General features: G+C 33.8%; 1 protein-coding gene across 3 annotated transcripts in view; it reads right to left on the bottom strand.

Moving 5' to 3' along the window:
* The window catches only part of MED25 (Mediator complex subunit 25), a 101,707-nt gene that overhangs the window by 25,668 nt on the left and 62,349 nt on the right, over positions 1–13,690 (bottom strand). For all 3 annotated transcript variants that reach the window (XM_089103246.1, XM_089103239.1, XM_089103243.1), the window contains 3 exons: positions 11,351–11,496; positions 8,221–8,373; positions 1,509–1,694 (listed from right to left, as the gene is read on the bottom strand). In XM_089103246.1, the coding sequence (XP_088959372.1) occupies positions 1,509–1,694; positions 8,221–8,373; positions 11,351–11,496 (485 nt within the window). The remainder of the gene's footprint in view (positions 1–1,508; positions 1,695–8,220; positions 8,374–11,350; positions 11,497–13,690) is intronic.

Raw genomic sequence — 13,690 nt, 5'->3', positions numbered from 1 at the left:
CCCAGAGGATTGATGCTCTGCTTAGCAATACGGATTGTAACGATCGATCTCAACTGCAGCAAGGCTGGGCGACAGGCTTGTTACTTGTCCTTGCAAAAAAAAAAAAAAAAAAAAAAAAAAAAAAAAAAAAAAAAAAAAAAGAGGATCCTTGTATACCAGAGTACCTCAATTGGGTGGGGTTGAGCCACCCTTTCCATTCTTGTCTTCAAGTCGTTTAGGCTTTAGTCTTGTTGTGAAAATTGATAAATTTTACCAATAATACATTCCCTATTACAATCCCTCTGTCAAAAAAAAAAAAAATATTGGCAAGGATTTCATGGAGCTTCAACCTGATCATCTAAGAATTTAAGTTTGGGCAGATGTTCGTAAACTCTGATTTAAAAAAAAAAAAAAAAAAAAAAAAAAAAAAAAAAAAAAAAACCAGCTCCCCAGCCTTGCAGCCAGGATTGAAATCTTCATCACGTAGGTGTTTCTTATCTCTTCTGATAAGTCTTGGTTCGGCAACCCAGACAGGAAAAGGATCAATCATTTCTAGGACAGTGCAACTTATGAAGAGCTGCAAACCATTTCTGAATAGAAGAAACTTTCTCTTTTTGACAGAGAACTTTTTTTTTTTTTACAGAGAAATAGAAGAAACTTTTTTTTGACAGAGGGATTGTAATAGGGAATGTATTATTGGTCAAATTTATCAATTTTCACAACAAGACTAAAGCCTAAACGATGTTCGTAAACTCTGATTTATATATAAGAAAAAAAAAAAAAAAAAAAAAAAAAAAAAAAAAAAAAAAAAAAAACTCCCCAGCCTCTGCAGCCAGGATTGAAATCTTCATCACGTAGGTGTTTCTTATCTCTTCTGATAAGTCTTGGTTCGGCAACCCAGACAGGAAAAGGATCAATCATTTCTAGGACAGTGCAACTTATGAAGAGCTGCAAACCATTTCTGAATAGAAGAAACTTTCTCTTGAAAGGTCAATTCTACCACTGTATACAATAAACCACCATTAGGTCCGTAATTGACTATTTTTGAAGCAACTTATGAAGAGCAAACCATTTCTGAACATTTAACTAAACCATTTAACCCATTTAACTATTCAGTTAAACTTTTAACTACTTATATTTTTAAATTTTTATATAGAATAAGCGTTCAAATAAACGGTTGTTTTTCTCATAAAATGGGTCACAAAAGTTTAAAAAATGTTGTCTTAAGTTTTTTTTTAATTCTCAGTATTAATCATTAGCTTATTTAAGCAGACCTTGTCTTGTTTTCTTTTTAGAAAATTTTATTTTGAATAAGAAAATTTAAAAAGAAAACTTTTCTCTTAATAAGATTTTTTTTAATATGCCGTCTAACCTATTTTATTTGATTTGGAAAAATCAATTTGATTTGGCAATTCGGTAGTATGTTTTACCGAATATTACCTCATAAATTTCGTTTTATTAAATACTATCATATTTCCTATGACCGGTTCATTTAAGCACATTCGAAAAAGATTTTTAGCAATACTCGCCTGCTGGGCTTTGAAAAGCTGTTCCCTCTGTTGCGTTTCATTTAATTCCCTTTGCAGCTGTTGTATCCGCAACAAGTTCTGCTGTCTCTCTGGATCCATTTGCATTTGCTGTCGTTGTTGCACGTTTCCAGCTGTTCTTATTAGTTGGGCTTGACTCTGTGTTGCCATCATCCCTTGATTATTGGCCTATAAAATAAATCAAACAGTGAATTAATTCATTGGCAATTATAGTGATAAGTCAGCATTTTAATTAGTCTGATAAGTCAGCATTTTAATTTTGATTATGTCTGTACGACAGCTTTGTTATTTAATTTATAAGTTTGACTTGAAATCATTTCCACAAAATTTTGAAGCCCCCCTTCTAAGGCTTCCTTTTTAATTTGAAAAACATGATAATAAAGACCGTGTTTTGACCAAAAAATGTGCTACTTTTAAAGTCAGGGCCTGTGCCCAGAAAATGCTTCCCAATAATCCCCAATGTTATTGCTTCTAATTTAAAATCCTCATTTTTATGTATTCATAGCGCGTAACCGAGGTATGGTTATAGAAGATGTTCTAGAAAAGGTTGTAATTTATAGTATATCATAAAATAGTAATAATTTAGTAGAGATGAAAATTTATTTACAAATGAAGAGTTGAATAAATTACTAATAGGATAGAAAAACAATAGGGCTATGAGTTCTGGCACTGTTGTATATGACTTTTTGAAACTTGGTAGATAGGAAGCTACAGATAAAATATAGAAATTATGAGCAAGCTTTTTGATAAAGAGGATGTACTTGGTAATATTAGGAAGACTTTAATTGCAGCCCTTTGCAAGAAAGGTTATTATAGTAAAGGTAGTAACTATAAAGGCATTAAATCGTTCAGCAGGAAGCAAATTGTTTAGCATGATGATACTTGTCAGACTAAGAGATGATCAGTTGATAAAGTTTTCAGAGAAGAACAGTGTGGTTTAGATGTGTCAATTGAAATTTTGCCTTTAGACGAATAATTGAAAAGCATCTGGATTACCAGATCCCCTTTAGTGTGAGTTATCAATAGGCCTTTGATTGCGTAGGAAAGTTTTTAGTAAAGATCATATCCTTATTTGACACACTTAGAAAGTTTCCTAAAAGTATTACTACTACATCTATACGAAATTAATATAGCTGCAAAAGTAACACGTCTTATTTTATTAAGTAACATTAGGATATTGGAGGCCACGGCAATGGCGGTTTGAATAATGGTTCTGAGATATGAGTGCATCGAATAGTTGAATTTGATGTGGTGGATGCTCTGCAATGGCACTGTCCGAAGATAGTGAAGATACCTGTTTGAACAACAGTGTATCCAAAAATAAACTGTATACAGCATTTGATTCGAACCCACCACCCGAAGCTACAGAGAAAGAAGGGTGAGAACTCCATAAAAGGAAGTAAAAGCAAGATTCTGGACAATTTGGTTGAGAAGGAGTGTTAACAGTTTTCTTTAGCTCAGGTGGCTTGGTAATACGGCGAGTCGCTAGTAGTAGCAGTATTTTTTATAAAAGAAGTAATTTTCAAGCCATACTGATTATGATAATTGCTTTGTGAATCATCAAAGTCTAATCGGAACTTAGAACCACCTCGTATTTGCGCCGAACCAGGACCTTTTCCAAATCAAGCTCTTTTTTGGAAATGGTCACTATTCAATTTTTTCCCTATACGTGCCACAACAATGAAGCTGGCAATCCAACGAAATTTTCGAAACTGTGTATTTCATGTATTAATTTAACTACGGAAAAACTGATGTCATATACTTCAATCAATTCACTGAGGGCTGTCAACCTAAGCGCCCAAAAAAATTATCTGTCTTGGCCCAACAGTTGATTTTCTTACTACAGACCAACTTTCTAACATCATTGCCAAGAAAGAACTAAAGGACAGCTTTTTTTTTAGCAATGTGATAACTATTAAACTTTGAAAGCTTCATATGATACTATTAGTCTGTATCAGTATCAAAACAGAAAACTGAAGGACAAAATCAGCCAATATCACGAACAGAAATGAGTAGTGGCCCAACCCCATTTTCAGACTCATGGGAAAGCTTTCCTATTTCAGATCTCTCAATTTTTACAATTATCATCCAAAGAAAACATTTTGGCAAGTGAACCAAAGAATAACTGGGCATCTTGAACACTTTCTAATTTTAGTCTAACTGCGATTTAAAACTGGTGTATCGATGCTAGAATGAAACTTCTCACTCTAATGCAGAATCAGGGTCCAAAGAAACAAAAACTTGACGGAACAACTTCAGGCGGTCCTCTCCAGCATAGATTATTTGATTCTGTTTTCACCCACACAGTATAGTCTCTGGCTTAAGAACAAACTAAAACTACGGTCTTCGGTCCCAGGCAAGAAATTTACAGAGCTATTCAAAACATAACGTTATGTTCACCAATCCAACCTGACGCCCACAGGTAATTGCTGCATTGATTACATACTTAACACTTTCTCATAGTTAACCAACAGAGTGAAAAAAAAGGAGAGAAAAATAAAAGAACATGAAACCTGACAAAAGCAACGATGCTCCTACACCAGTTGCATTGAAATCCAGTTATCAATGCAAGGAACTTGAAGTAATTAAAACAAAGAATATACACAGCGTTTTGGGAAACATCACCATAAAATATAATTTGAAAGATCAGCATTGGTAGATCAAATCTTTAAAAAAACAGCAGATACATAAGGACAGTTTTGGGTTTTGCGCGACAAAGCCAGAAAGTTAAGACATTGATTTTTGCACGCGTGGGCAGCAGCACGAGCTTTCGCGAAAATTTATAAGCATAAAAAAAGTCTAAATCAGCAGTAGAGACAATTTGAGTTGCACCAGTTCAGCCTAAAATATGGATCCAATTTTCTTCAACATTCCAACTTTTTTGCAAACAGACCATAACTTAATCAAAACACATGTGATAATAAAACTTTAAGCCTTTCACTAGCAAAGAAACTAAAGACTCCCCTCCGGGGCTTAGGGGAGATAGCAAAAAAAGTCGAATTAATTAAACATGAGTATTTTTTTGTGAGAAATTTGCCTTTGATAGGGACAGGACCGGCGCTAATTAATATGGTGTTTTAAACATGCATAAAATAACTATAGTGCCTCGCAATAAACATATAATGTGAAACAGCCTCTAGAGGCGATTTGGCTATTAAGAGTATTTTTGGTAGTACAAGTTGGTGTTATTGTTCAAATTCTAACCACCTTGTATGGATGCAATAGCGTGTTTTCTATTTCAGCACCAACAGCGCTTAGCAGACTCAGGGGCGGATCTAAAGCAAAATCTCGGGGGAGGCCCAATGTGAAGAGGGTGCCAATGAGCAAAATCTTGGGGGGGGGGAATGTGACAAGGGTGCTAATAATATACCGCAATTGACAAATTAATTCTAAAAAAAGAGTAAAAATAGAAAAAAAACAGCATAAGAGGGCCTCAGAAAAAAAATCTTGCCCCCCCCCCACCTTGTAGAGGGCTCTACGAGCATTTTCTTATGCAGAACTCGTTTTCATAATTAATCTCAAATAATGCTTAAATTTCATCTTCCGTTTTTGGGGTGAGAGGGATTATTTTTCTAAAACTTCAAAAATAAACAATTCTTCGTTATTTAAGTTCAACAAATGTGAAACTCCAGCGGATTTTATCTTCGGATTACATAAGTATAGAAATTGCGGATTTCTTTTTATTTATTACCTTAAAATGTTTATATTTTATCTGTTCAAGTGGACGAAGTAATTTTGTCAAACTGACCTTTTGGCGTCTCCCTTCTTGACAGTCACACCACAGAAGGTCACAAGTGGGCGTCTCTCTTCTCGACGGTCATATCACAAAAGGTCGCGGGTGGGCGTCTCCCTTCTTGGCAGCTATATCGCTGTGGGATGTGACTGATGGAATTAAAAGGTCGCTGAATAATTTTTGCCGTTGGTGTACGCCTCTCTCATCTATCGTCAGCATTGACTTGCTTTTATTTCTCTTTAAAGAACCCTCAGAAGGGAAGTGAGACAAAAATTGCCATTAAAATGGTTGCTGTTGTTTGGCCTCAGATAAGAAGAGAGCGAAATTCTATTTTCTTCTTTCATCTCTTCCAATGGGACGATGCCTTTATTTAAGGCTATTATATTCTCTTCTGGCTGGTAGTTTAAATATTTTCTATTGAATACCTTTTCCTAGGATTTGTTAGACTAGAATGGAAATTGAGGTGAAAAAAAGAACTTCCGTCAAGTTTTCTACATTTCTCGTCTCGGAACCTGCGTGGTGGTCACGCATCGTACACAAACTACAACAACCATGAGAAGAGAATTCGACGGTCTGACATCAATACTAAAACACTAGAGACTAAGATATTGAGCAAACCATACTTTTTTACGCTTTGTTCACCTAAAGTATTTGAACGTATATTTTGGACATTTTTAGACAATTTTCCGAGAAAAACAAATCCTTTCCATAAATAGCTGTTGTCAAATTTTGACTCCTTTGCAGATTTTAAATTTCAGAGACTGCATTGGCTATACATGAGTGCAAAAAAATGAATAAGGTAAAGGAAAAGTAGAGCTATTTCAAAACCTAAGAAGCGGATAAATAGTGGTCAGAGTGTCAATTCCACTGTTTGAAAACAAAATTTATGGTAAAAGGTTTTTTTAGTTATAATTAAGTCATTCAAAATAGCAATAAAAAATTGCTGAGATTGCCAGGAATTAATGTCATTATATTTTAAACGAACAGCCTACTTTCATGGGTTCTTTCCAGTAGTCTTGATTATTGTCGGTTTTCTTGTCGAGATTTTGACAACAAATCTGTCCAACTGTTTTAAAAGACAACTCTTCAAAATTCACATCGTTTCTAATAAAGCAAAAATTACTTAAGTCGTTTAGAAAGTTTGAAAAGGAAGGGGGTGGGTGGCACTACTCTTACTTGTTAACCTTAATTAATCTTATCAGTTTACTTTTTCTGTTGTTTTGTTGATGTGGTGACAAATAAGAACACGCTACTGGAAATTGTTTTCAGTAAAGCCTAATTCCTATTTCACGCTTTGTCGTTTAGATAACCCTATTCCTGTTTGTGTAATTTATCTCCTTTTTAAGCTTCATATGATTATTAATTTTCGTTTCTGTTCATTTTTGGATTCACCTATTAATCCTTGATAAAATCTTTTATATTTATATATGATGAGACCATCTGCGGGGTCAAAAAAGGAAGTGTTTAAATTACGGTCAGTTAATAATATGGTAAATATGGTAATATTATGGTAATAAATATGGTAATAGTCCCCACAAGGACTGGGAGGGATGAAAGTATAAGACTAATTTGTCTCTTTAATTTTATCTGAAAAACTTCTGTTTTTGAAAAAATTATTTTTTTTTATTAATATTAAAAAAAAGCATTAACATTTTGGAATACAAAATGTAAGGCAGTCAGCAATCAAATGGGCCAACAACCCCAAAATTAGAAGGCGTCTTGACTAAGCAATACTGTCTTAATTCAAGGCGATACTGCAATACAGTTTATCCCTTTCAACTGTTAGAAATGATAGAAAACTGAGAAAAACCCATTCTATATTTATTCACTTATGTTAAAAATATTTTAATTTTTGTTTTTAAAGTAGTTCATTCAATCATTAAAGTTTTCACTTCATCTCGGCCTCTGGATTGGCCAAGAACAAACAATCCCCCTACAGAAAAAAAAACGGAAGACGCGCATAAAGGAAAAAAGGGTAAGGAAAACGAAGGAAAACACGTTCTACATTTACTTGCTGATATAACAAATCTTTTCTTTTTCGTTGTTGAATAAGACAGTCAAATCGTTGAAGTTTTAACTTTAACTTAGCCTCTAGAATGGCCAAAAACAAGTCAGAGGTAAATTATGACTGCTTTTAATCGTATCAACAATAAGGATAATATGGTGAGTACCTCACCCCCTAGAATTCTTACAAAGACACAGAACCCCTCTTCTATTTAAGTTACAAAAACTACCATATATAATTAATTTTTTTGCGTGTCAAAAGCTTGTGTTGTGCTTTGGACCCTTTTTTGGAGAAGAGGGAGAAAGTCTCCAAAACATTTTTTCTTTAAAAACTTTTGAAAAGGACCCCTTTCACCGTTTTTTTTTTCTTTTTTTTAATTTTATCTTATCCAATTTATATAACCAATGAAAACTAAGCAGCACTCTTAATCATTTCACTCTGTTTTTCCTTACTGTTTTTTTTTCGTCACGTTTTAAATACGTTTTCTTATTTTTAATGAGTCATCTCCTTCATCTTTCATTTAGTTGAATTTATTTTACGGTTGCCGTAAAAAATTAATTTACAAGTTATATATATATATATATATATATATATATATATATATATATATATATATATATATATATATATATATATATATATATATATATATATATATATATATATATATATATATATATATATATATATATATATATATATATATATATATATATTTATATATATATATGTAATATTAAATTATATAATGGCTGAACTCTAGTCCCATAAAATATATCAGGTGCGAACTGGCTGAAGATATCATTAAAATCAAAAACAAGGAAAGAAAATAAACAGTAATAAAATCAAGACCAAGTCGAGTACTTTTATTTCAATTCGCTTCAATAAATTAATTAAACATATAAAAAAAATATTAATGAATAAAACATATAAGCCTACGTATATCTAAGACAAACCTGCAACGTAATCTGAGGGAGTTGATTCGGATCTTGTTGAGCTTGAACAGTCGTTGTCATTTGACCACCAGCCATTGTCAAGGTGGTGGCTTGAGATACCATCAAACCCGACATGCCCGCCTGAGGTTGACCGACTTCCGGATTCATTCCAAGCTGTAATAAAGCCATAACATTAGAAAACAAGATAAGCATTTCGCCATTACAGTCATCAAGGTCATAACCAAGGCCAGTGATTGTGAACCTTTTCAGCCTGGTACCACGTCACATATACAAATATTCCTAACTTTTAGATGTTCAAACATTGCAAAAAAAGTATTTTTATATTGAAGATAACCCTTCCCCTTTACCCTATTGATCTTCTCCTATCAGTGGGTCATACGTATAAAATTTCAGCCCAATTGGTTCACTCGTTTAGGAGTTTTTAGTAAACAAACGAAGCATACAACATTTTTACATACAAAGAATCAAGCCCAAAGGCATGCATAATATTAATGATTTAAAATAATATTAAAGCCCTGACTTTTTGTCCCCTCTATTCTCCTTGCCCCATCTCTTTGCAAATCAAGTAAATTGGAATAGTAATTGAAAACAGGATATGTTTGTATGGTAAAGAGATACACATTTAGAAATATACATTTATTTATTATAGTGTACTGTAGAAAACACATAATTTATAAAGAAAAACAAACAAAAGATACAAATTTGTTTAAATATGAGTTTTACTTTCGATTTGCTTTTTGTTTTTTTATATAGCGTTTATTGTGTGTTGTTTTGGCTAGTTTCTTATTTTGTTCTTTTTTCTGTTGATAAAGGCTTCCGAATATGAAACCAAAGTATTCCAACTTTTATGATTAATTTCTTATGAAGTCATTTTTAACTGTCTTAGAAAAGGATCTTATCCGTTTTTATTAAATTATAGTTTAAACTGACATTATGTACACTTTCACTTTGATCTGATTACTGTTTTCACTCTCGTATTTAAAAACCAAATTTTGTTTAATAAAAAAGTTTTTTTTTAGTTCTGTTACGTTGTCAATCCCTGAGTTAGTTTTTAATTTTTATTCCGAAATTTCTTCCACTCAGTTTCCATTTTTCGGTTTCAATTTCAGTTTTCCCAGTTTCAGTTATTGATAATTTAGTGCTGAATCAGACGATAGTGTGATTGGCCTCTCATGTTTTGCCTATAGGAATCTCAGAAATAAGCTTATGATTTTTTCAAGTTCCCAGTTTCAATTCCACGAGACTTGAAAAGAAAAATATGTTTCCAATTTACCCTCTTTTCTGGGCCGAAAATTCACCCTTGTTTAATTTTTTAATATGGCAACTTGATCGATAGCACATGCTGTCTGATTGTCGTTTTGTCAATCAGACAGCATGTCTGATTGACAATGCTGTCTGATTGTCGTTGTCTGAAGTTTATTTAATACATAATTTTCAATTTTTCAGTTTCCTTTTGCTAAAACTTCTTTACGGTAAACTCCACTCAATTAATAAATATTTCTCTTTAGATTATATATAAGTACTTTATTGTCATTTATAGTTGTATTTTCAAAAATAGATTCACTATTTATAATCACAGATACTCCGAAGTCACAAATCGAGTAGTGCAGTCACTAATAATAATTTATAATCAGAGTTGTGTTTGAGCCGTGCTCATCGTCCTCAAAACACATAAGAGGGATAGAATAACTCTGAGCATTTTTGTTACTTGATGATTGATGCAGTGTGATCCAAACCGACAAATTGTGCTGTACAGTCACTGTCACTAACAATAATTTTAAATCAGAGTTGTGCTCGAGTTGTGCTTATCATCCTCAAAAAAAGAAGAGGGACAGAATAACTCTGCGCATTTTTGTCAATCGATGATTGATGCAGTATGATCCAAACTGACAAATTGAGTTGTGCAGTCACAGTTGTGCTCATCGTCCTCAAAACACATAAGTGGGACAGAATCACTCTGAGCATTTTTGTTACTTGATGATTGATGCAGTGTAATCCAAACCGACAAATTGTGCTGTACAGTCACTGTCACTAACAATAATTTTAAATCAGAGTTGTGCTTATCATCCTCAAAAAAAAGAAGAGGGACAGAATAACTCTGCGCATTTTTGTCAATGGATGATTGATGCAGTATGATCCAAACTGACAAATTGAGTTGTGCAGTCACAGTTGTGCTCATCGTCCTAAAAACACATAAGTGGACAGAATAAATGAGCATTTTTGTTACTTGATGATTGATGCTGTGTAATCCAAACTGACAAATTAAGCTGTATAGTCACTAAAAATAATTCCAAATCAGAGTTGCGTTTGAGCTGTGCTCATCATTCTTAAAACAAATAAGAGAGACAGAATTTTTCAGAGCATTTTTGTCATTTGAGGTTTGATGTAGTGTGATCAAGACAGAATATACCACTTTCCCTTATTTATTTTATATAGTTAGGTATGTGTGTATGTCTAATTTTACTAACAGTCATTATGTATAAAACCAGGTAACTGATGGAGTAGGAGAAGAGAGGAAACAATAGGAGGGGAAAAAAACCTAAAATAAACACAAATCAACACTGAACAACCTGACTCGCCTACCAAAGGGTATTCAGAATAGTTCTTACAAATTTAGCCGCTTTAAGTGCAGCTCATTTCTAATTTGGACATAATCCGGGAAGGTAGCAGCGCCATATCTGGATCATACAGTCGAAACATCGTCTATTTACGAGGCTTAACTATTTTGGCAAGTGGGCGCTTCACAAAATAATCAGAGCCATTTTTGTTTTTCATCTATAAGACGCCTTTTAACTGCAGACAAAGTTCCATGGGTTTAAGCAATCCAACAGTTTACGTCTAAGAAACACCGTGGGGTTTTATTTTATTTGGAAAAAAATACGAACAAAACTGTAAATTTCGGAGCTTCTAGTCCATCGTGTTTAAAAGTCTCGAGGCTCATCGGTTAATGCTTAGATCAAGTATGTAAGCAAGAACTTGCTTCGGAGAAGCAAGACATTTTGGAGGGGTCAGATTCAAAAACAACGAAATTCGTAAACAAATACAATAGACGAATGGAAAAATCCTAAAAAATTTGCAGATAGGGGAGGGGGAGGAATGAAGAATTAAATCATAGAAAAGTGTATATAACCTGCTTGTTCTTTTGTTGCTGGATGACTTTTCTAATTCGTTCAACAAATCCAGCTTGATCGACAGGTATGAATCCAACATATGCTTGCTTTTCGGAGCTGTACAAAAGCATCAACACTTTGATATCACACACTTGACCTGTCTGGCCTGAAAAAAAACGAAGGGTGAATATAACGCAGTAATCATGCCAACACAAAGAGCATGGGGACAAATGAGAGACATGTCCCCGAGGGCATTTCTAGCAGAGACATTTGCCCCTTGGCAATAGGTGATAACAGTGAATTAAAGTTCAGCAAAATCTGTCTAGAATGATAAAACAAAAACTCGTCTTTCATTTGACACCCCTCCTCCAAAGAAGATCGCCCAGATCCTCACCCAAAAATTTGTGCTGCATATCTATAATTATAACTGCATATACTCTCTTTGATTTCTAGCATTCCAATCTTAAGCAAAACATTAATGTATCTTACAACATTATTCCGAGGAAAGTATTCGCCTTTAAACGAAAAAAAAGATACAAACGGTTAATCCTTACTTTCATAATGCAAACGATATCATATCAACAAATTCAACTAACAACATACATTGCATTCTATGTTGGTTATTATTATGAAATCACACAGCCATCCAGATTTCGAACATACTACCTTCATTTTCAGCTAAAGGATAGTATTTATATTTAATATTCCTATAAATACTGTTTATTTGCCATCATTGGATTGGTTGCCACAAGCCTTGGGAGCTAGAAGTAAAGCGAATTCCATAGAAACATCTGAATTACAGATACCAGGTGAGGCGGTAAACGCCTGGGTCAACAGCAAGTACAAGCAAGTGAGTATCGCTGGATTGGTTGACCAAGTACGTATAGTAGCTAGATATCACATTTTCCGTTTTATTTAATTTCAAGGACATTGTTTTGCTGACGATTTACAGACTGCTAAATTGATTTGAACTATGGAATGACACAAGAAATGTTGATTACCGAGAAATGAATGTGCGCGAAAAACTGCTTACCGTTTACTAATTAGAACCTAACAAAACTTTATATTAAATAGTAGAAATAAATATTATGACCCCTGGAATGTAGATATTGAGTTAGAAAGTGTACAAAAATTGTGTAGTCGTAGATGACTTGCTAATTTTTGAAGATAATACCATATTTGCTATTGTTACTAACGTTGAAATTCTGTGGAATTTGAGGAACTTCCTGTTGCGAAAAGCTTTTCCAAATGTTGTACTTTCCTTTGATTCGTAAGTACTTATTGTATTTTGTCACAGACTAGTCATAAATGTTCGCAAGCCGTTTAAACCCGCTGCGTGTACTGCAAAACAAAGGCCATAGACTGAGGTGCGTATAGCACATCTAAAGCAAAAGTGGACAAACGTACAGGACGGACAAGTATTGTAAAATATCTGGGTGCAGCGGTAGACCTATTCCTAAGCTTTAGGGATTGTATTACATTTGATAATACTACTAATACTGAAATTCTATGGAAAGAAGAACTTTGTTTTAATCTTTTCAAAATGTTGCGTTTTTCTCTAATTCGTTTACACTTGTTGTATTATGTTTTTGTTGTCATAGATATTCGCTAGCCATTTACACCCGCTTGGTATACTAAAAATAAAGCGTATTAGAGTTTTGACTGACAATTTGCCCCTGATTTGTGTTCAGCAAATAAAATTAACCGTTTTTCGGCTTATTTGAATAGCCTTCAAATATATTTTAAAATAAATCTTTTGTCAAATTGGTTACCTGTATAAATGTTTCTCGATTGTATAAAAAAGGGGAACAGAAGAAGATTCAATTTGGCTAGAACTACGTTTTTAGTTACTGCAAGGTTTAAGTTTTCTACATGGTGCATTGGCCTAGAAAATTGGAACAGGCTTCCGGCGGAAGTAAAAACAAGAATGTCCTAGATGACTTCCATGCTTAATTAAATTTCGGTCCCAATGTCTATCTGTCTTGGCCAATGTAGCAGAGATGGAATGAATGACTGGTTTTGGAGTGGCATATTTGCTAGCATTTAAGGCAAAATGGATTCTGTGTCTAAGTGGGCGAGTGTCAGAAAGTGTGAGGAGATTGTGAGTGGTTGCAATCTCATTCAGATTCCATTGGAATAGATTCATTTTTATTCTTGCTCACACGTTTAGTAGGGTAAATAGGCAGAACGACAAAAAAATGTTGTTGTTAAATAACTTTTAAGTACCTGAAGTGCGTTTTTAGAGGAGAGGGTCATTCCTAACACACAGATATGCATCAAATCAGGAATTTATGCAGCGGTAGCGATCTCTTTTAGTCACTTCATGATTTATTGTTTGCGTCTTTTCTGACTCATTTATT

This window comes from Artemia sp. Qi Xiang Cuo, chromosome 2 (genome assembly GCF_049724085.1).
Source record: "Artemia sp. Qi Xiang Cuo chromosome 2, ASM4972408v1, whole genome shotgun sequence".
Taxonomy (NCBI): Eukaryota; Metazoa; Arthropoda; class Branchiopoda; order Anostraca; family Artemiidae; genus Artemia; species Artemia sp. Qi Xiang Cuo.
Note: the sequence above shows the minus strand (reverse complement) of the source record. Positions and strands in the feature narration are given on the sequence as shown.